The 22,121-nt window shown below is 47.5% G+C and overlaps 1 protein-coding gene across 1 annotated transcript in view; it reads left to right on the top strand.

Moving 5' to 3' along the window:
• Positions 1-486: 486 nt before the first annotated feature.
• The window catches only part of LOC146188829 (uncharacterized), a 34,677-nt gene continuing 13,042 nt past the window's right edge, over positions 487-22,121 (top strand). The window contains exons 1-2 of the mRNA XM_084603923.1: positions 487-725; positions 20,152-20,236. Coding sequence (XP_084460049.1) covers positions 667-725; positions 20,152-20,236 — 144 coding nt within the window. The 5' untranslated portion in view covers positions 487-666. The remainder of the gene's footprint in view (positions 726-20,151; positions 20,237-22,121) is intronic.

Genomic DNA, 22,121 nt, shown 5'->3' with positions numbered 1-22,121 from the left:
GACGGCAGTCAAAACTCACTGTTTTCCAGCTATCAGGAAGTACTCAGCGCATTACGAATTTTGTGGTTAGAACTAAACAAGAATAATTTATCAAACATTATATCTCTATATATTCGTTAGTAGTTTCCAAAAGTTTGAAATCCCGCATGACCAGATTGTTAAGGTTAATCATAGATTAATTGTCTCACATAATACCGCCTTTAGCGCTAGATTCAAGTGATCTTGTATAAATTTTAGCTAGAAAGGCATACGTGTCAAACGAGTAAATCTTAGTGCTAACTTATGCGGCATCGGCTGTCATGAGGACAGCTGTGAAATACATTGCGTAAAACTGACGTCAATTATCATCTGCTTTTCTTTACGCGTTTTCGACACACGAAGAAAATTGCGTTTTAGTCGTGATTTATTCAATACCGTCGATAAAGATGCAAACGTGATGTCAAAATTGGTTCACAATGTCTCATAATTCCAAACTATGGACAGAAGCTCGTGGTGACAGATCAGCTCCGTATGCAGATGTCCGCTGCTCAGCAGAGATTGGGACTAATTAGGCTGAATTTCAATTCTCCCGCAAGGACTCCGACAAGACCACATAAAATGCTCAACACGGCTGCTTAAGAAATCCACCGATTTTGCGAATCTCCTGAAATTTTCATTTTAGGCCAAATGGTCTCTGCTGTGCTTTTGAGCCTTGGCCTACTACTGCTCTTTGCAGCGGCTGCCGAGTGAGTATGAAAACGTAACGTAAGTTGTGTAGCGCGCACTTTAATTTCGCAGATAGTTTCACAAAACGAGGAGAGTGCGATGCGATTAAAGTACATTTATAACACAGTTCCCGTTTATTTACGCTTTCGCGGCCGGTACACTGAACGCAACTTGGTCAGCAGAGTAGTCTCTGCTGAGCGCTTTCTCTAGCAGAGTATTAAACACACTGCAAGAGCTTTCAATCCTGCTCGGTGCCTAAAATGCTGCGCATACACTTTACATTAAAGTCATACGCGACCATGTAACCTATGTATAAGTATCGTAGCTATTTACCCGTTCGATATTTCTGTACACCAGTAATATTATATTTCTTTAGTGTTTAGAGTACTATCTTTAAATGCCCATTTTCTACGCAGTTATGAACGCAATATATTATATTACGTATACGAGTTTTTGTTTGTCTGTATATCGATTTAGCTATAATATGCTTTCTAAATCTTTTTATAGGCCTCTAAACTCTGCCAAATATAGTTTTGCTTTCTTGACGTACATATATCGAGATTGTGCTTACATGATATTTCCTAGAGAATTCTATGATTGACATTGCTACAGTAAAAATGATTACTCGGATTGATGTCTAGGAAAAAAATTACAGGGGCTCAACGCTGCTGAACCGACTGTGAGGCGAAAGCCTTGCCGGTGTTAGGTTTGTGTCGCGTGCGCCTGGGTATCGTACTGCTGCCACCAGTTATTAGGTTTGAGGCTCGCGTTCTCAGCCCACCGCTGACGCCAGTTGTTACATGCGGCTCGCGGCCCCTCAGTAGCGTTGGCCTGGCGGCTCCGTGGACGGCGGACGGAATCAACGGTGCCAGCAAAGACACAACATAACTTCCACGCTAGGTTGTATTCTCTTCTAACGAAACAACCTTTACTAAAACATCATGAAGGATCGGGCAGAGAAGCTGGCCCGGAAAGAATACAGACACGTTCACACAGCTGGTGTCTAGCGTCGTCTCCACGGCGCGTCAAAGTAGTCTCTGTCTCAGCGGAGTCGGCCGCTGCTTTTTATAGGTTTTCCAGTTCACAGGGAAAGGGAAAACCCTCACAGGAAATGGAGAGCCCGACAAGTCTGGGCACGAAGGGATGACTCAATAGCAGGTGGTCCGACCGCATCTCCTCCACCTCCTGCAGACGGGCGAGGGCGGCGCACTCTCTCACGAGCTCCAGGCTTGGCCGGCGTTTGCACACGCACGCACGCACACACATTTGGCGCGCGGCAAGATCACGTCGAGACTTGCCCGCGGGAGGAAGCGTTGCGCGGCCGATGAACGACGCCGAAATGGCCTATCCGCTCGCGGTTCTGCCTGTTGCTATGCGGTGGCCGCGTCAGCTGTCCCACTTGTCGGTGGAGAAACGTAACAGACTGCCCCGCCGGGGAAGGGAGATCCCGAAGGGCAGGGGACTGCATCCGCTGTCCGGAGGGATCGGGATGTTGCTGCTAGCCGGGGTCGTCCGACTCTGTTTCTCTTGAGCCAGTTAGCCTGAAGAAGTCCTTGGCAAGTCCGGGTTTCCAAGGCACTCTGCAACTTGTCTTCAGGAGAGTTTGCTGACAACCCACAACGTCACAACCACGCTAAAAACTCAACCGTTCAGCCAACAAGCACGGCACAAATTTCACTAAGTTATGCCAGACTCTTTCCCTCTTATGCCCCCATCTATATTAAAGGGCAGGTCAGCAGTTCTTGGAACGCGTCCACAAATTTGAAAATTTCGCTTTCAAAAGCGTCATTCTCAAACAAAAATAATACAATGCAATCTGTTCAAATTCCTATGTCAGGAAGAAAAACACCAACAAATGAAAATTGAGGCTTCTCACGTTAGGGGCTCCGACTTAAGCCATCGGCGTTACCGTTGAGATTACCTTTTTCACTAAAGCTTCGGCTGTCCGTTTCACGGAACAACCGTACCTTCCTGTTTCTGTGCAAAGAAACACATGAGCTTGAGTCGCTCACTTTTCTAAATAACCTATCCCTCTCCTTACGGGTTGCGCACCAGTCATGCATTTTCTTTGCACGGGCGCATTTGTGCCGCTGGAATAGTCGCTTTCTCTTTCGCGATAGCTTCAACTTGCACCATTCTTTCTCGCGCCTGCCTTTCCGTTTTTTTCTGCGGCAGCACTGGAACACATGATTTCTGCTTTCTTTTCGCAACCATATAAGTTTGCTCTCCTTACGATGGCAGCATTCTTTCTCGCGCCTGCCCTTCCGCGTTTTTCGTTGGCAGCACTGGAATACTAGCCTTCTGCTTTCTTTCTGAGCCATCTCTGACAAGCTAGCGGTCAACGTTCTAGCGGTAACCGGAGCTAGTAGGACACCGGTGTCGTCTGAGTGGTCAAAGTGTGGTGCCGCGTATGCATCGCGGCCAGCAGCGCAGGACTCACTTTCAGTCAATTCCGAACCACAGCAACGGCTGACGTCAGTCGCGTCAGTCCCCCTTCTAGGCATTTGCTCTGGCGGCTCGCCACTCAGTGCGTCGCCTCGCTCAGAGCTAACCGGAGCACGATCAAGCTCTTTCGACAGCTGGGGCGCTTCGGATTGCGTGAGGGTCATGTGCGCTACGTCCGCGTTCGCACTGGGGTTGCTTTCGCGAATACAACCTAGCGTGGTATCGGGGCACGAACGATTCTGACTCTGCTCTGGTCGCTCGCTGTCGCCTTCGCAAGTCTCGCTCTCTACAGCATACGCGCACTCCTCGTAGGTCTGCCCTGGCTGATCACAACTCGCGGGCTGCGCAGTTTCCCGGATTGGCAATTCGCTTTTCTGCGTGTCCTGCTCTACGACACAGTCGATTTCGGAAACCGAAATTTTCTCCTCTCCTAGCTCGTTTTCAGCTCCGTCGCGCTCTACACAAGCTTCTGCTTTCGACTCGAGAGGCGGTTCAGTTATTGCCAGTTCCCCACTCTCATTTGATGGAACTGTATCTCCTGCAGCTACTTGGGTCGGCGTGCAGTTCACCTCGCTTAACGGCGTCACTTCGGACTTCTCACCGATTAAGCCTGCGCTAACGGTCTCGGCTAGTGTCTCGACCAAGGTAACACAATACTCTTCCACGGCCGCTCGATGGAAGCGCACTTGGTGCGGCCTGCTACGTCGCCCGAAACCGGCGGGAGGCGCCTACTTCCCGTCGCCGCCGCCGCGGCGCCACCGTTCGGGCACAGCCGCGCGCGGAGAGCTGCGCCTGGCTGCGCTTTCAGGGAATCGTCGGCGTGGTAGAAGCTTTTTATTTTAAGGATATAAGAGCTCCGCTTCACACAATTAGGCAACACGAATTAGTATATACTGTCATGTCTAGTGTGACCATGTCGGCACCTAGCGCTTGCTCGGCAACGATGTATACTGGAGTGTACCCCGAAAAACTTAATGTGACGGTGGGTCAAGGTTACTCGATTGGAGAGCTCGCATTACCGTGATGTTGCATTCGGATCAAGTTGTTTGTCACACGAAAATGTCACCCGGCTGTGAACAATTCGAAGTTGTTCAGCTGCCATGGTAGCCTAATGCATAACCACTTAACTATGTCGCGAATTCCGTGGGTCATTTTCATACCATTTACTCATTCCTGCATACAGCTTTTATACACAAATTTATGTAAACCTGTTCTAAGCTGACAGCGCTATCCAATAAAAATATATTTTCCTACTGTGAGCAACCTCTGTGAAAATACGACATGTAACTAACTAACCTTTCTATCTCATTCTGACAAATGTTACGTTGGAAATATGAAGATGTTTGTTAGGTTAAATCTACATGATAACCTGGAATCTTCGACTCAGTTGGAGACCTTAAACTTTTTACGCCAGAAGGCTATCCATCATGGCTTCTCGCATTTTGCATCACCGAACTAAGCGCGCTTCATAGAGCCGGTCTGCCTCAAGGTGCTACGTATATGCGCCGAAAGTTTTTATTACCATTTTTATTGGCAGCTCGCAAACCCGTACAATTTTTGCAGGTTTGTAATTTTCAATGGAAGAACGCCCATCGAGTGTTCCTGTTGTGAAACTCTTAGCTGCGATCACAAGAATGTTCACGCTTCAGAGCGCAACTGCAGCCGAGATTCAGCGAGCAGCCGAGTACGTTTATGAAATGGCCACACAAAAAAGGAAGAAAATTACCAATCGCAGATGGAAAACCTTTTATGAGAGAGGTTTATGCCATAGCCATAAATGTCGTTCCACTGTTGAGTTGACATTTCCAGCCCAGCTCGCAGTCAGTGGGTGCCGCAACTTAACCGTATCTTGCATAGCACCTCAGCATGGGCACGATCATTGTTTTCATAGATTAGCTGCAGGTACTGTGTACACTGAGAAAAGAATGATGGAATCAAAAGTTTACACAGCTTGCTACTTCGCCGGACCTCTTCAGACTTCATTCTCCTGTTAATGAAGGTACTCGTAAGCTGACAAAGCTTGATTACTTCCTTTGCGGGTACATCAAGCCTCCATTGTCTCTGTTTTTCATCAACCTGTAACTGGTTCAGTTGACATATTTCCTGCAACAGGCTTTTGCATGACTGACATGTCGCCTCAAAACCATCACCAAATATCGCATAAATTAAGCAACAACCTGGTAGTGATAAACAAAACTTGGGGTTCTTAAATCTCCTTGCAGAGCCTCGTTAGAGTACCCGCTCTTTGCTACCTGCTTATTCACCGTCTCCCGTAATTGCTGCCTCTGTCGCATATATCATTAGAATGCAGCCTTAAGCCACCGAATTATATGAAATAGCACCCTACACATAGATATATAAAGCCCCTTTTTACTGAAGCCGTACGAACATGCCCTATAAGAGTATAGTGTGCCTGACTTGGGATCTAAGGGTCCCACTTTCAATAATTCCCATTTCACCCTTACATCATATTGATTCTCTCCGATTTGGCAACCACATTGAACATGTCGTGTTCTCAATGCGCCAAAGGTGTCTGGCCATATTACCAACGAACGTGCCTCTTACCAGAGAGGTATTTTTCCAACTTTCCGCCGACAGAGCGGGCGCCGGATTTTCTGTGGAACGGGACTTTTCAGTTTATCGCATCGGCTCAAACAGTCTCAAGAGTATAAAAAAATGTTGTATGCACAGACTACTTTGCCTGCAAGGCCACTCAGACTAGCGCGGCAAAATATAGAACAAATTCTATGCTTATATAAAAAAACAAAACGCTTCGTACCGTTTTCTGATATGTCCTCGCAGCATAACCTGCTAGAAAAGCTTCTGGTGCTACCTCATCATGTTCATCTGCTTCACAACACATCGGTAAAAATCTTAGTTCACTGGCCAGCTTTATGGTAACTAAATAGGTTAAACAACGTGACGGGTACACAGGAAAAGAGGACGACACAACTAGCGCGGTTGTGCCGCCTCTTCTCCTATGTTCCCGTCACGTTGTTTGTACTGTTAACCTATAATTTATCACCAAGTCCAATCTGCTGTCCCTTGTAGCAAATTCAATGGCAGCTGATAGGGCATTATGCTTCAGCATCTGGACTTTTAACCTCAGCGCCGCTTTCATTTCAAAGGAAGCGAGTGCATTTCCACTCCTCGCTACTGCCTTTGTCTGAAGCGAGCTCAGCAGATAAAATTTGAGGGTCTCTTAGATGTCTCTTAAGCGGAGGACGGCGAAAGCCTACCCTTGTCTTATCATTTGCCTCTCATCGTTTGCCACAGTTCATTTCAAGTCGTCGTTTGATATATTGGTCGTTTCCCAGTCATGATGCGTCTTCCTGCGTAGTCATTGTAGCCCTTACCACTCATAACTAAGAAGGTTACTCATTTAGAATCAGCAGTGGTCATTAAAGGTCATCCTTTCACATATTGGTAATTTCATAGTCATTAGCAGTAAGGATGAGTCATGCCTAGCTATTATAGTCATCGCCACACATCGCTAAGCACTTGTACTCATTTCTAATCAATTGTGGTCATTACATGCCATAGTTTGATATACTGGTCATTACAAATCATTTTAGGCATTATTAGTCATCAGCATTAGTCATTACCTCTATCAATGTCTATTTATAACTTTTATTGATTACCTATCACCATCAATAATTTTCATTCTTAATCTCCCTCCTTGCACGTCCGCTTTTGCGACAGACACACCAGTGCACAGATGCGACGCACAGATTACAGCCACAGCTTCTGCGCACAAATTTTCGCTCCATGAGCCTAGAATGGCTTTCGCCTTAAAAAACAAACGCATCCCGTTTAAACGTTAACGTGTTTGCACACGCGCACACAAAAAAAGTTTGTGTTTACAACGCAGACACGAGGCGAACGCGTCCAGAAAGGAAGCAAACCGCGCGCTCAGAGCCGGCGACCCCGGCGGCGACGTGTCCCCGAACGGTGGCGCCCTCAGCAGAAATAGCGGGCGCAACTGTAAACTCCCCAAGGACGCGCTTGCCCATTGACGGCGGCGCGACGCAGCAGGCCGCACCCAGTGCGCTTCCATCGAGCGGCCGTGACTCTTCTGTTCGAGGCTCGGTCGGCTCGCTACTGCGGTCACGTTGCTCGGCCGCTTCCCCAAGTTGTAGTTTACTCTCTGGTACTTTTGACTTTTCAGGCTCACTTGTGTCTACGGCGTAGGTGGTCTTCATCTCAGCGTGCTGTGCCTTCGACCCTTTCTCATTGCTTCACCCCCTCTCCGGTACTACCGCCTTTGCAGCAAGCTCCCGAGCTCTAGATCTGGTCAAGGCCTGTACGCTACCCTCTCCAAACACAAGCCCATTTTCGCGCAAGAGGTGATCGGACTTGTTTGAAAATAGGTACGGGTACTGAGGAGGAAGCACAGATGACACCGCCGCTTCTGTCTCAAGTGCCCCGAAAGGTCCCTCAATAAGCAATTTGGCTATTGGCAAACGCACGCTGCGAGCTTCCACGGCCTCTTTGATCCACGCGCACTCAGCCGTGAACATCTCTGGTTCTACGTAAGAGGGGTGGACCACATCCATGGTAGCCGCAGAATCGCGAAGCACTCGACACTGTTTCCCGTTCACGAGGAAGTCTCGAGTGTACGGTTCGAGAAGCTTCATGTTCTCGTCACTTCGGCATAATGACAAAAACACGATCTTTGGTTTTGTCTCTGGACACTGCGCCGAAAAATGACCATGCTTCTGGCACGTATAACAGACGCGCGATTGTCTTGCCTCGAACCTCTTTTTCCGTTCGGCTTCGGCTACCACCATTTCTTTATGTTTGGCCGGACTGCCTTCACTCGCATCCGCACCACGTTTATTCTCTCTGGCTCTAAAGGGCTTGAACTTCGGCCTCTCAAGCTTAGAGCCGAATTCCCCCTGTTGACCGTCCTTAGCTCCACGAGCCCGACGCGTCACAAACTCTTCAGCTAGCTCGGCGGCTCTATCCACCGTATTAACATCTGACCTGTCCATGACCCAATACTGCACGTTCTCGGGTAACCGACTGTAAAACTGTTCCAGCCCGAAACACTGCGGAACCTTATCGTGGTCACCATACGCTTTTTCTTCTTTGAGCCACTCATACATGTTTGACATAAGCTTGTATGGCAAACTCTGTATACGACTCACTTTTGCTTTTCTCATACTCCCGAAATTTCCGACGGAATGCTTCTGCTGACAGCCTGTACTTTTTTAGCAGACTCGATTTCACTTTGTCGTAATCCTCTGCTTCCTTTTTGTCAAGCGAGCGATTACGTCTGCCGCCTCACAGGGTAACAAAGTGAGCAAGCGCTGTGGCCACGTTTCCCGAAAAAACCCTTGCTTCTCGCACGTTCGCTCGAAGTTAACCAGGAACAAACCAGTGTCCCCTCCAGGCTTAAGCGGCCGCATCAGGTCACTCAATTTGAACGATTTCCTTTCTCCTGCACCGTGAGCCCGGCTTGCACTACCAGCGCGTCCCGCGTTTATTTCGAGACATTTCATTTCCATAGCGAATTGACGGTCTCGCTCCTCTTTCTCTGGCCTTTCCTGGCGTTCACGTTCCTCTTTCTCGTGACGGTCTTCAATGATCTCAAGGCATTCCGAAAGCTCGTCATCTTCAGCTTTCAACGCAAGAATAGTCTTTAACACTTCTGGTTTTCTGCGTTTGTCTGACAAATCCAGACCCAACTCCTCCGCAAGCTCCAGCAAATTCGGTTTGCACAACGACTTCAAATCCAAACCCATGGCTGTTCCGAGTGTTGCCTTCTCTACTGCCCACTATTGCCTTGCTGCAATTAACCCAGCAACAACGAGAACACAATTACCAGCTCTGCTCTCTACTTAACAAAAGCCTGGCAAAACTCAGTAGAAGAAAGTCCCGCACTCACCAAACCTCGCAGCGAAGAATCCAACGCAGTCGTTCCGCTGCGGGCAACCAGTCATCACACAGGGCTCGTCGCACTGCTCCCGCATTTCCGCTGAGCTGCTTGTTGCACGGGTCACGCCTCGGACATCTCCGCTTTTCCCACCAGATGTTGCACCTCGGTCAGGCCTGGCTCGTTTCACCGACCACGGTCACTGCTTGGTCGTCCTCGTTCCTCTGCTGTTCATGTTGGACGACGGTATCGCCTGGCTCCTCCGACCCCGGTTACGGCTTGGTCGTCGTCGTCCCACCGCTGTTCACCAATTGTTGGACGACGGTATCGCCTGGCTCGTCCCTCCGACCACGGTTACGGCTTGGTCGTCCCACCGCTGCCTACCAGTTGTTAGATTCTGAGTCGCATGCGCCTGTGTATCCCACCGCTGCCACCAATTGTTAGGTTTGTGTCGCGTGCGCCTGGGTATCGTACTGCTGCCACCAGTTATTACGTTTTAGGCTCGCATTCTCAGCCCACCGCTGACGCCAGTTGTTACATGCGGCTCGCGGCCCCTCGGTAGCGTTGGCCTGGCGGCTCTGTGGACGGCGGACGGCATCAACGGTGCCAGCAAAGACGAGGCGTCTTCTAACGAAACAACCTTTACTAAAACATCATGAAGGATCGGGCAGAGAAGCTGACCCGAAGAGAATACAGACACGTTCACACAGCTGGTGTCTAGCGTCGTCTCCACGGCGCGTCAAAGTAGTCTCTGTCTCAGCGGAGTCGGCCGCTGCTTTTTATAGGTTTTCCAGTTCACAGGGAAAGGGAAAACCCTCACAGGAAATGGAGAGCCCGACAAGTCTGGGTACGAAGGGATGACTCAATAGCAGGCGGTCCGACCGCATCTCCTCCACCTCCTGCAGACGGGCGAGGGCGGCGCACTCTCTCACGAGCTCCAGGCTTGGCCGGTGTTTGCACACACACGCACGCACACACATTTGGCGCGTGGCAAGATCACGTCGAGACTTGCCCGCGGGAGGAAACGTTGCGCGGCTGATGAACGGCGCCGAAATGGCCGATCCGCTCGCGGATCTGCCTGTTGCTATGCGGTGGCCGCGTCAGCTGTCCCACTTGTCGGTGGAGAAGCGTAACACCGGCCGAGTGTTGCATCGAACACAACCAACGTTGCATTGAATGCATAACAGTTCATCGGCGTTCTAGGCACAGTCCACTTTCATGCCAAGCGCATGCGATTCCGGCAGATCCTATCCTGCTCCACTTGATCAGCTTTCCTTGGCGTCGCGCGCATGCACAGTGCGCCGCGAGATCGACCTAGAGGTGGCGCCACCGTCACTCCGGAAGTGTGGATCGGAAGCCGGCGGCGCTCGCAGAAACACACGCTGCGTAGGTCTGCTTCCGAGTTTACGGCGGATTTGTTGGCGATGAAAACGTGTCTTCTGCAGTATTTCTGCAATATTGCAGAAAAAAATCCAAGGATTTCGCCAATGCAGCAGAAGAAGAGCGGATTTTAGGAAAACAATGCACGCAATCACCATGCCAAGGAAATAACAAGAAGAATAAGATTGGGATGGAGCGCATTTGGCAAGCACTCGCAGATTATGACTAGCAGCTTACCGGTATCGCTCAAGAGGAAAATATACAACAGTTGCATCTTGCCTGTACTCACCTATGGGGCTGAAACGTGGAGGCTAACCAAGAGAGTTCTACTTAAGTTGAGGACAACCCAGAGGGCTATGGAATGAAAAATGGTAGGGGTAACATTAAGAGATAGAAAGCGTGCAGAGTGGGTCAGAGAAATAATTCAAGTTACCGACATTCTAGTGGAAATTAAGAAGAAGAAATGGACCTGGGCAGGACATGTTGTTCGAAGAGAGGATAACCGATTGTCGCTGAGGGTAACAAACTGGATTCCAAGGGAAGGAAAGCATAGCAGGGGGCGGCAGAAAGTTAGGTGGGCAGATGAGATTAAGAAGTTCGCAGGGGTCAAGTGGATGCAGCTAGCACAGAACCGGGTTAAGTGGAGAAATACGGGAGTGGCCTTTGCCCTGCAGTGGGTATAATCAGGCTGATGATGATGATGAACCACCATGCATCTTCTACATTTACTTTGCACGTTTTTTGCGCTGTACCGCGCTCATGCGCCTAATGCTTGGGCCTGCCTAATGACAGCTTTATTTTTCTTATCGACTTGTAAAACAGTTTGCGCGTGTCTCATGCGAGTGAGACCGGCGATTGAGTGTCAAGCCCACGCAGATACGAGGTTAATTCGTGCTCTGACCTGCAGTAATTTAGATTGAATCGAGAAAACCTGGTTCAGTATATCGTACTTGACTCGAGGATTAAGGAGGGTAAATGTAGCATTAGCAGCGCACTGCATGGAGAGTTGCTTTAGACTGAGTGCACATCAACACTGGCCCAGACAACCACGCACAAGTATTCTCAAAAAATGAGATCACGCCGACACTATACAGGAAACCTCGCCGCACAGGAAAGCTGGTTGTTCACGTGTACAGCGCTGAGTGGATTGAATTTGTCGAGACGCTTTTTGCGGCCACTGTCATAGAAAGTGATAGTGTATTAATGCATGCGCCACTAACTGTAAATGATTTCCTGAAACCGAGGAAAGTATAAGGAATTTCTGATGTGTGTGATGTTAATATATAACGATTAATTAGTAGTGTAATTATTTTGTTTTGCAATGCGAATAAATTTCACCGTGTGAGAGAACTTTTACACACTTGACAGAATTTACAATGATATGCGATTAATTTTCAGTAACGTTAAAGTGCAAGCTACGAATTACTCGCTGCGAAGACATCGTTATAAACTGCGCATGGGCACTGTCATGTTCTGGGAAGCAATTTTGCAGGCTGAAAATTTCTTTATCACTAATTATTTAGCAGTGACTAAATCTTATGCGAAGTAAAATATTAGGGCTGCTTCCAAAACAGATGCCGGATATAAAATTATCCCGAAAGAAATGGAGGTCATCTTATCATGCGACTATAAAAATGTATTTATTCCCGAACTTAACACTGATATTTAAGCCCGCATGAAGCTGTTTTACTCCCCTTGTCAGAAATGACGATTTTTGTCGGAAGACAGCACTTGGACGAAAAGGGATTATAATGATTATAATAGGCTACCAGTAAAGTACATTAATCTAGGTGTATTATGTAAAATTTAGGGTAACAATTAGGTGCAGGGAATATGTTTCCCAAACATTCGAGCATTTCTCTAAAGCAAAATGTGCTCACTAAAACTTTTACGGATGCACAGAGCCTTCAACAACAACAACAAGAAAAGAAAAATGCATATTGGCCCGGGTTCAACGCATGAAAGCTGCACCGGCTATGACGGATGATTGCAGAGGCTGGTTTTGGTGTCGTTTTTTTTTTTCATTATTAACACCACATTTACCACGTGGAATTGTTTATTAGGCAAATCCCACAGCAGGGGAACGCCTTTCGAAACGGTTGTGATTGAATCCCCCGTTCTCGAAATCAGCAGTCGAGCGCCCTTACCATTGAGACACCGTAACATAGGTATAAAAGCAAAAAAAAAAAAAGCACTCACACTACTCTATCGTGCATGCAGACGACATAGTAGGCATAGAGTGGTCTGTTGAAACTGCATTCTGCTATATGAAGCAGTCTGCGGTGGCATATGTTTTAGTAGCTGCGGTATTCCAAACAGAAACGGGAATATGCGATTTCTGAACGTTTGCATTAACTTTTATTGACGGCAGCGACTTGTTTTGCTTTGACACGGCGGTAACGACAGTACCACTTCGTTTGAGACATTTCATGTCAAAGGATCGCAAGCGCCGAAGACCGCGATGGATGATGTCCTTATCCAAGCATAACATGCTCGATACGGACAAGTATATATTTTTTTTAATGAAGCGTGGGGTTATAGACTGTTCATATTTATTTTGCAAGAGGCATATAGGTAAGCAAAAGCTCACAGGAACTGCGAAACAAACAAAACAGTCCTGTACACCCCGCATGCGCGCGCGTAAATCACTGCGGGCTGGCACGCGACGCGAAAACGCATCCACACTGAGTAGGTTTTGCCGCTGAGCCGCAAGGTGACGACTCTGCTCGATCTCGAGGCATATTAGTAGGGTCCCTAGAAATATTGCTAGTCTGTCGTCCGCCGGCCGCGGCGGGGGCTGCCGCTGAATGATCGCCGCGGTGGCGCTGCGGTGAACCGGAGTGCGCCATTGCTGACGGAGCAGACGACGCGCGCGCCCGTGCGCTTCGAAATGCATGCGCTGCATGCTCATTGTCAGGTGCCTTGTGCATGCGATGCCGCTCTTTAGTCTTTGATTTTAGTTTAGTCGTAATATTGAATTCGCAGCCGAGTTGTTGGCATAACCACGGATGTGACTTTTTTTTTTTCGTGAGCGAAGTTAAGTTTTGCGCGCATGCCCCTGAGCCGATGTAGAAACGAAGCTGCTTTTTATACCCTATTATCCTGCTGAAGCTACCGCCGTGCCGTATTGTAATGAAGACTTCTGAGGATTTTGTGCAAACAATTGCGCTTGCACGGAGAACTATACTAGACGCACATTCTAGGCTCCAAGGACCATGTGTGCGAACAACAGAGCGCCGTAGCAGGCGTTTTCATTCACGCTATAGTTTCATCTTAACTTCTTCGGACGTTTAGCTAAGTTATAATACGTATGTAGAACTAGAAACTTTCGGATGCATGCACAATTAAAGCACGCAAGATGGGAACCCGAGCCCTTCAAATCGCACCGCGCTTCAGGCAAACTGCTGATAGGCATTCTTTGGTACTTAGGAAGCCTAGTAGCCACTCATCAGAATATGCCATCACTTTTGTTGATTTCCGTTTTGCAACCTCTAAAACATATTTTAACAGCCAGCTGTTAGTTGAGAGGAAGGGCACTAACACTCTTTCAAACTCTGTCCTTGAAGGTGTTCATTTTCATTTTTCATTTCACCGAGAGCTTTTACCAGCTTTGCCACCTTGTCCTTCGTGCGACAAACTGCTCGAGACATAGAAGTCTGTTTCTTAATTTTTTCTTCTTCTTGACAGGGTGTTCTGAGTTAACTTTCGCAAGTATTTGCAGGCTATATGCATGTTGCATCAGAAATTAAGCAACGTCCATTGTAGGTGGGAAAGGTCTTGGTAATAGGCTTCAATCCGCTGCCAGGACACAAGCTGAGTTTCGCAATGTCCTGAATAAGATTAATTACCTCTTCTGTCGACTTCACAGCTATCTCCTTGACTTTGTTTCCTCGAATGCACACAGCAGCTTTCATGGCAGCTTCACCACTGCGATGGAACAGAACTCGTCGATGGCAATTGCCTCCGGAGATTCGTCCTCGCTTGAGTGGCACTATGCGAATGTTCATTGATCAACATCAGAAAGATCGACATTTGTCCCCAGTGGCGGTGGCATGCAGCTTTCTGCATTCCTGGAGCAGGCTCACGTCACACGAGCCACCACCGCTGTATTCTTCAACTGGCTCCACTGATGCTTCAGGATCAGTGCACTTTTTTTCTTTTTCTGCAGGTCTCCCTGCTGACTGTTTTTGCTCGTACAAGTTGCGCTCCTTTCTCTTGAGAGGCAGGGGTTTCAACAAGTATTTTGGAGTGTCAGGAAACAGCGTTGAGATGGCATCCTTCGTGAGTTGCGTAACATCCCGTGGAATCTCAATTACCTTTACCTGTCTTAAAACTTCGCTCAATAAAGCAGGGTTTGAAGTGTCGCTCACAAACGTCGACACTAGCTTGTTCGTGTTACAGTAATGTGAGGGCAACCCCGATCCGGATCATCCGATATTTATATATACCGATATTTATATCAACGTCCAGGATTTCCTGTCTGCAACTCACAAAATAATGAGGAAGATATTCACCACTTGTGGGTTTGCCCGCCACTGAAGCCGACAATATCGGCACCTGACGGCAGTGGGCCTTTCACCGAGCAACCCATCTTCGTACATTGCTTGCACGCAAGGGCCTTATCATCGTTCTCTCTTGAATTTTATTAGAACACAGCCAGTCTATTTTCTTTCATTAATTACGCCTTTTAATTTTCGTTTGCATATTCCTTTATGCCCTAGCTGAGACAATAAACAATGTTATTGCCTTTGCAGCCGCGCTTGATGTTGCGCTCCCACTATTGCCTCTTCCCTGCGTCTTTCGGTGTCCTGAAGAGAGAACATTTCACCTGGCACGAGCGCTACCCGGTCTTGCACCCGGGCAAGAAACACGTGCTATCATGCTTACCCCGTTTTCTGGACATGACGCGATCACATATCCATAAAAAAGGCACACTTGCACACATGCTAGCTAATTTGTGCGCATTCCAGCTCGCGAGCGAAAAAAAGTGCACGTGGTGCACGAGCCTTGTCACGGCACCAACGGATCAGCGCGGCGCAGATTCGCAGTACGGCACAACCGCCACAGCACCACGTACACAACGCGACCACGCTCCGAATGCGTACAGCGCCCCCTGCGCTTTCATCCGGGAAGCGGCCAACCGGTTCGATAGGGAACCCCGCCCGGACGGCAGACTAGCAAATACTTCTAGGGACTCTAATATTAGTGCGGGCGCGCACATCTGCTGGGATGCCGCTACCCTTCCCCTCCTCTTTGTAGCGAGCGCAACGGCGGAACACCCGTGGAACGGCGCCACTAGTTGCCATGGTAACGACGCCTGCGCAATAGGAGCCTCTGCCCGGCTTCGCAAAATGCGCTTCGATTAGTCTAGTGTACCTTTCGCCACAAAATAGTTATTCCACCAACCTGTAAGTACCTGCTTTCTCACACAAAGGAAAAAAGATACTATTGTTTCCCCTTCAGTCTTTTTATTAATGAAAACATTACTTTACTATCTTCACAGATTTATTTCTGGAGGCCGTGTCCGCAGACCGTGTCCGCAAAATCGTGTCCGCAGCAGTTGTGAGTAATTGAGATGTGGTAGAGGTTAATGAGTGGTGTCAATCGACAGAGGCTGACGTAATGTTTCTGCAAAAGAAATAATTAGGCCAATAAGTTAATTCGGTAATTAATTAGCAGCATCTGCCACACTTGTTCCGCGGACACTTGAACCGCGCCGTAGGGGAAGGGAGGAAGGGGGAGTGAAAGCGGAAAGAGAGAAACGGGTGCCGTTTTGGATATGACGTCAAGGATGTGACGTCATGCAACCGGAAGTAGAGGCGAAAAAAAAAAGGGCGTAGGAAGGGATCGGCGCGCAATTTAAAAGTACCAAAGACTAAAAGGGGTAAACAAGAAGTGAAATAATGTCAAGTAGAGGTTGTGACGTCACGCAACCGGAATTCGAACAGAAAAAGGGCATAGGAATGGATTGGCGCGCAATTTGAAAGTACCAAAGATTAAAATGGGCAAGCAAGAAGTGAAGTAAGCTACTAGAAGCAACCAGAAGCAGTATCCGTGCTTTCGCATTACTCCAATGTAGATTCTGCAGTGCTCTTTAATTTTTCACTGTTTTCCTCCTTTTTTTTTCTTCGCTTTTAAATTGGCAGCCAACTTTTATCGTAGCTTTTGACGGACTGCTTATTTCTTAGCAGTGAAAAAGAAAGCGCCCTTTTCGCGTAAAATGCTATGACCTACATTCTATTCGAAAAGAAGGTGTTCTGAGAATATTCTTTGATGCATCAATCGCTTGGGAAGTGGTGTCTGCTTCGAAGACTTATGGTTCCAATTTCTGGCACTTTAGAGGGCGGAGAGGGCTAGGAATGTCGGTTAATGTTACCAATGCTCTGTTTCGCCAAACGAACGTGCTGTGGCCCACCTATTTTTTATTTCCACATTTGCAGCTAGCTGCATAGCCCGCGCGCGTGTAGGAACAGTGGCATAATGATGTGCGGTGTTATGTAGGCAGCGCAGGCTGCGTTGACATGCCGGTGAAGCGCAAAATATGCCTATCTACGATGCTTTGTCTGTGGAGGATACTGGCTTCTGAATGACCGCAACATTGCTCAGCCCTTTATTAAGAGCGCCTTTCTCAGTTTCACTTTAGTGCTCAGGCAAGGAAGCGTACACTTCGCCTATTTGCATTTGGCTTGCTTTTCGTTTCTAACCTTGAAATATAGTATAAGAAATATGGCCGCAAGTGGCGTGACATCGGGCGAGGCGCAAACATATTAACTTTGCTGGACACTTGGCTGGACCGTTACGCCAGCACCTTAGCCAATTATCTTGCGTCTTTAAGGGCCAAGGTTGTCACTGCGTAGCTGTAGCCAATCAAAGAGGCGCGCCGCAATGACGGAGCCAAATATTGAACAGTGCGTCGAAAAGATTTGTCTTGCAAATAGGGCGTGTGTTTCCAGTTAGTATAAAGGCAGACTGAATGCCAAAGTTAAGCAGACATAAGTTCGGCATATGCTTGAGCAACAAGAGAGCCACTTAATTGAGCACATGAAACCTATGAACAAGTCATGCGCATGAACGCATTTGTCAAAGTGATCTTAATCGATTGATTTTTTTTTCAAATTGCTTATCTCATCATGTCCTCACCTCAGCGCCTTCGCTACGTATTGCACATCTTTTTTCATGACGTAATTTGAGGTATCCACAAGGGGTGTGTGGATACTTTGGAGTCTTCCTTTAGCATCGGCTTTGTTCTTCTCGGTTCCGACCAACAAATGGTAGGGGCTTAGCCCAGGTATGCCAGGATATGCGTAGCGAGAAGTAGGTTGCCTGGCTGAGCTTGTTGTGGTCATGTATGTTTAGGAATGAGAGTCAGGTCCTCTGCTGTTGGTTCCCGTTGGCTGAACTCTTCCATAGGCCCCATCTCGGCGGTTATGCTCCGTCTGTTACGCTCGGTAGTCTGGCATCACCGTTTGCAAGCCGTTCCTCTCTGTTCGGGAGTCTCCGCTGCTCTGTTCGCTTTCTTACTCATTTTCTCTTTGGTGCTGCTATGCGTCGCTTTTTCCCGCTCTGCCGGCGGCTGCGTTTCATTAGGTGCCTAGAATATTCTGGCACTAGAATATATTCTAGGCACTATAGTTTCGATGGCACCGAAATGGAGAGACGGCCATGTGAGGACGGGGTTCTATTGCAACAGCAGGGAGCGAAAAAGGCGCCCAGGTAGTGCAGCATCCCGCCATCCTCATTGTCACTGCCGCGCCCTGCCTACTTTGCGAGGAAAGATGCCTTCAGTCCTAAATAACCATCGTGGAGCTGGTAACCTCGACAGAAAAACGCTGCAGTGTTAGCACGCCTAGTTTCGGCACTTCGATATGCTGGCCAGAAATGCGCAACCGGTAAGCAAGGAAATGTTAAACTATGATCACCCTTACTATCGCTCAAAACTGACTACATGCTGAATTGCGCGAAATAGCGTACGCTGGATTTCAGGACTGGTCCGTAGGCCGGCAACTATTAAATAAGGTACCGATTTAACCATAAACCATGTACGAGGCAAGTAAAGCTGTATACGTATTTCTGAGAGACCTCAATGGGAATTCGGTGCCATTTTGTCTTGAAAGAAAATGAATATCATGTCTGCGCGGGTGGTGGTAGTAAGAACATTTATTCGATATTTACAAGGAAGCATGTTGGCGCGGAGCCTTTTAGAGCCTCGGCCTTACAATTACTAGGTGGAGTTCTTAGTCAGGGACCCCATTCGCGGTTGCCGCCGTACGCGCACGCCCCGTTAAGGCCCTTCGGGCCTGTAGGTCCCAGCAGCTGAGCAGGGTCGCCTTCCAGTCTTTCCGGGAAGGGTTAGGTGTGGGGAAGGGATGGGTTCGGTTGGCAGGCCCACGCCATGTGGTAGGTGTCAGCCACCTCCCCACAGTACTGGCAGTGGTCAGGGAATTGGAAGTTAAAATGTTGAAGTACTGCCGGCAACAGTATCGTGTTGGTCAATAGGCGCGGGAGGAGCCTCTCGTTCGCTTTTCCCAACCATTTGCAGGAGTATTTGCGATGCGAGGTTTGATAGAAGGTTACAATGACTTTGAATGTGTAGGCCGGACAGCATCAGAGACCAGAATGTTTTTTGGGCAGTATCTGGAAATGTGCAAGTTGCCTTCACCAGACGATCGCAGTCTAAAAGCGCGCCTTCGGGCTACGCCGTGAAGCGGCTGCTGCAGAGGCGAGCAATCTACTATGGTATAGTAACTTTCCGGCCAAGCACCAGCGGGGATGATGACATGCATGGTGTCTCAAAGGTTGCAGCAGTATTGACCACCGTTACATAAACAAACATCTATTCCACGTTTGGATGACCGGATTCCCCGTATATGGCAGTCAGTAGCCACCGTCTTGAGGAGTATCGCCGTCAGGCCATTAGTTTTCGGATGGTGCGCAGTTGTACGGCTGTCGTTAGTCACTTAGACTCAGGGTTCTCCGTGGGAGTTGTGACGCAAACGGCACGCCCCGGAGACTGATGAAAACTTCATGAACACCATAAAAAAAGGCCTGGTTGAAATTTTGGCGGCCCCAGCAGCTATCCACAATAGAAATATCGCGTAGCGTAAGATCCTTCTGTTCATCGCATTTGGCTGCCATAGAATGTATCCGCGACGGATATGGGTTCCAGTGGTGCGTTCCTTTTTTTTATACTCTAGTTATTTCCTTTGCTTTTCCGAGCAGAGAGCTCAAAAATTACGAGGGACTTTAGCGACTTAAATAGTGAAAGGCGAAAGCCTGAGTGCCGCTTTCTGCAACGCAACTGTACATAATTAAAAATTAATTTATTAGTTAATTACCTAACTAGTAATAAGTAATAGTTAATAATTAAGGACGTAATTAACCAATCAAAATTAGGTTATTAACAGATTACCTATTTTGTTATCGATTATTCTTTCATTAATTTAAATTGCTCATTGACATATGGCCATATAAGGCAAGCATTCGCGTATACTGTGGTGGTGCTCTGTGATTGGTCGAGACCTCTATGACGTCATCGCCGCGGCCAATCAGAACGCTGCAAAAGCGGGACACATTTTGTCCACGACAGCATAAGCCATTAAAGGCTTTCGCCTTAAAACGCAGGGTGGCCTTGCCGCATCAGTGTCTTCGTGGTCTAAAGGATAGCTCTTCATCTTGCGCTCTAATATATGCGTACAAAGATCGGAGAACTGCCAATAAGCTTTTTGTTTCTGTCCTTGTTTCAGAGCTGGAATTGGAGTTAGCCTACCATTATTTCATGAACCAAGCGACTTGGACATACAGAACAGGCATAGGCGCTGCCTTCAGTCGGTATGGTCCAAAACATTTCCCTATGTATTGTGGTAACGATATTTCGGGGATGAATGTATGTGCTATATTTAGGTACGAAAAAAAAATGATTGAACTAAGGTAAAAAGTATCGTTCTTCGTGTCTTCTAGAGCGTTCAGAAATTCGACCTAAAGAAAACTAGTAAAAAGTATTCTAAAAAGGAAGTTGTTTGAAAGCATGGTTTAAAACAGCTTTCAGAATTAAAATAGTCTCTAAGATGAAGCCAACTGAATTCGCCATTTGCTTTATTCTTGAAATAATGGGAAGCAGTTACCTACAGCTTCGCATTGCTTTGGTCTATCAGTAGACTTAGTTAATGGGATAGTTGGTTATCTACATTTAAGGACCTAGTTTTCAGCGCGAAAGCAGACAACCAAAGAAAACAAAGGGAAGAGTAGGACGAACACCGCGCTGACTGACAACGAATATATCTTTTTTCTGATATATCGATAATTTTTTATTCAAAAACATGTTCATTGTAGAAATTGAAATTACCAACAAATTTATTTCTTTTTAATCTGTACACTTCATTGCGCATAATTGCATAATAGGAAAATATATTGTCATTTTAGGATGCGTAATAAAAATATATGAATTGATCATCTCACCTTCAACTGTACTGCATTATATATACATCGAGAAGGTACGATGAATCGAAGACTATTACAGTATTTCTCCAATCACAACGACTGTGTTTTAGGCTATTTGCAAACGAAGTGACATTACAAAGTACCAAAGAAACAAAGCTGATTGTTTTTGCTTTAGTCAATTGTTTCAAAATGTGGTCAATCTGACTTCGTGAGTAATTTTACGATTTCTTTAACGCACAGCGACATGGAACTTCCAAAAATTGAAGAAATCGGGTGTGCCGTGAAATTATGATGCAGTCATTTTTGGTCGCAATTATATATACAACATGTCTGGCCGCAAAAATGGGGGACGAGGAGAAAAATGTTCGTCCTTTTCAACTACGTCTATACATACCAAATACATATGAGTTTGTGGTCACTCCTCTCAATGTATCTACCAGAAGCTGGGGCGTTATTTTAAACTGAGAAATGTATTTTTAATGCGAAAGCCTTTAATGACTCATGATCGCGGTCCTGCTCGTCAGTGCGTTGGAATCGTGCCAGCTGTGGCCTCTCCGCGCAGCGGCGCAACCTCCTGCCGTCAGGAACCGGTGCACCGATGGGAGGGGGGGTGGCGCAGCTGTGGATAGCAACCATGACGTCACATAATGGCGGTAGGAACGAACACGCGAGCGTCTGCGGTGTCAGCTGCACCGCCGCTCCTACGTCCTCATTGCAGTTAAGTGAGTGAGACGCATGCAGGGTTGGAAGCACTGCTCCATTCTGCTCCAAACTGCTTTCCCTACTCTATGCTGCTCCAAAATGCAATATTGCTCCAAAACTCCTCCAAACTGGCTGCCTCAATATTCTGCCAATAAATTTGGCGGAAAACCGGGAACGATGTCACAGCCTCACATCACCAGAGCTATCCTTGCATTGGACCTGACGAAGTCCTTTGATAATGTTGCCCACTCCTCCATTTTACAATCACTGAGCGACCTAAACGAGGGCTCTCGCACGCATCGTCTGCCTACAATTAGGCACAGTAAAAACTTGCCCTTTCACGCTAGGCAGTAAGGGAACGCCCCAGGGAGCAGTTTTGTCCCCATTTCTTTTTAACATTACTCTTATCCCGTTAGCGAGGGACCTTGACAAAATTCCTTCCATCTACCACTCCTTGTATGCGGATGACATCACCATCTGGGTCAATACCGGCAACCATGGCGAAATAGAATCCAAACTTTAGCTGGCCGCTGACACTGTTGCTACGCATGCAAGCAGCATTGGTCTAAGCTGC

The sequence above is a fragment of the Amblyomma maculatum genome, chromosome 5 (assembly GCF_055883805.1).
Source record: "Amblyomma maculatum isolate TAMU_Amacu chromosome 5, ASM5588380v1, whole genome shotgun sequence".
In the NCBI taxonomy this organism is placed as follows: domain Eukaryota; kingdom Metazoa; phylum Arthropoda; class Arachnida; order Ixodida; family Ixodidae; genus Amblyomma; species Amblyomma maculatum.
Note: the sequence above shows the minus strand (reverse complement) of the source record. Positions and strands in the feature narration are given on the sequence as shown.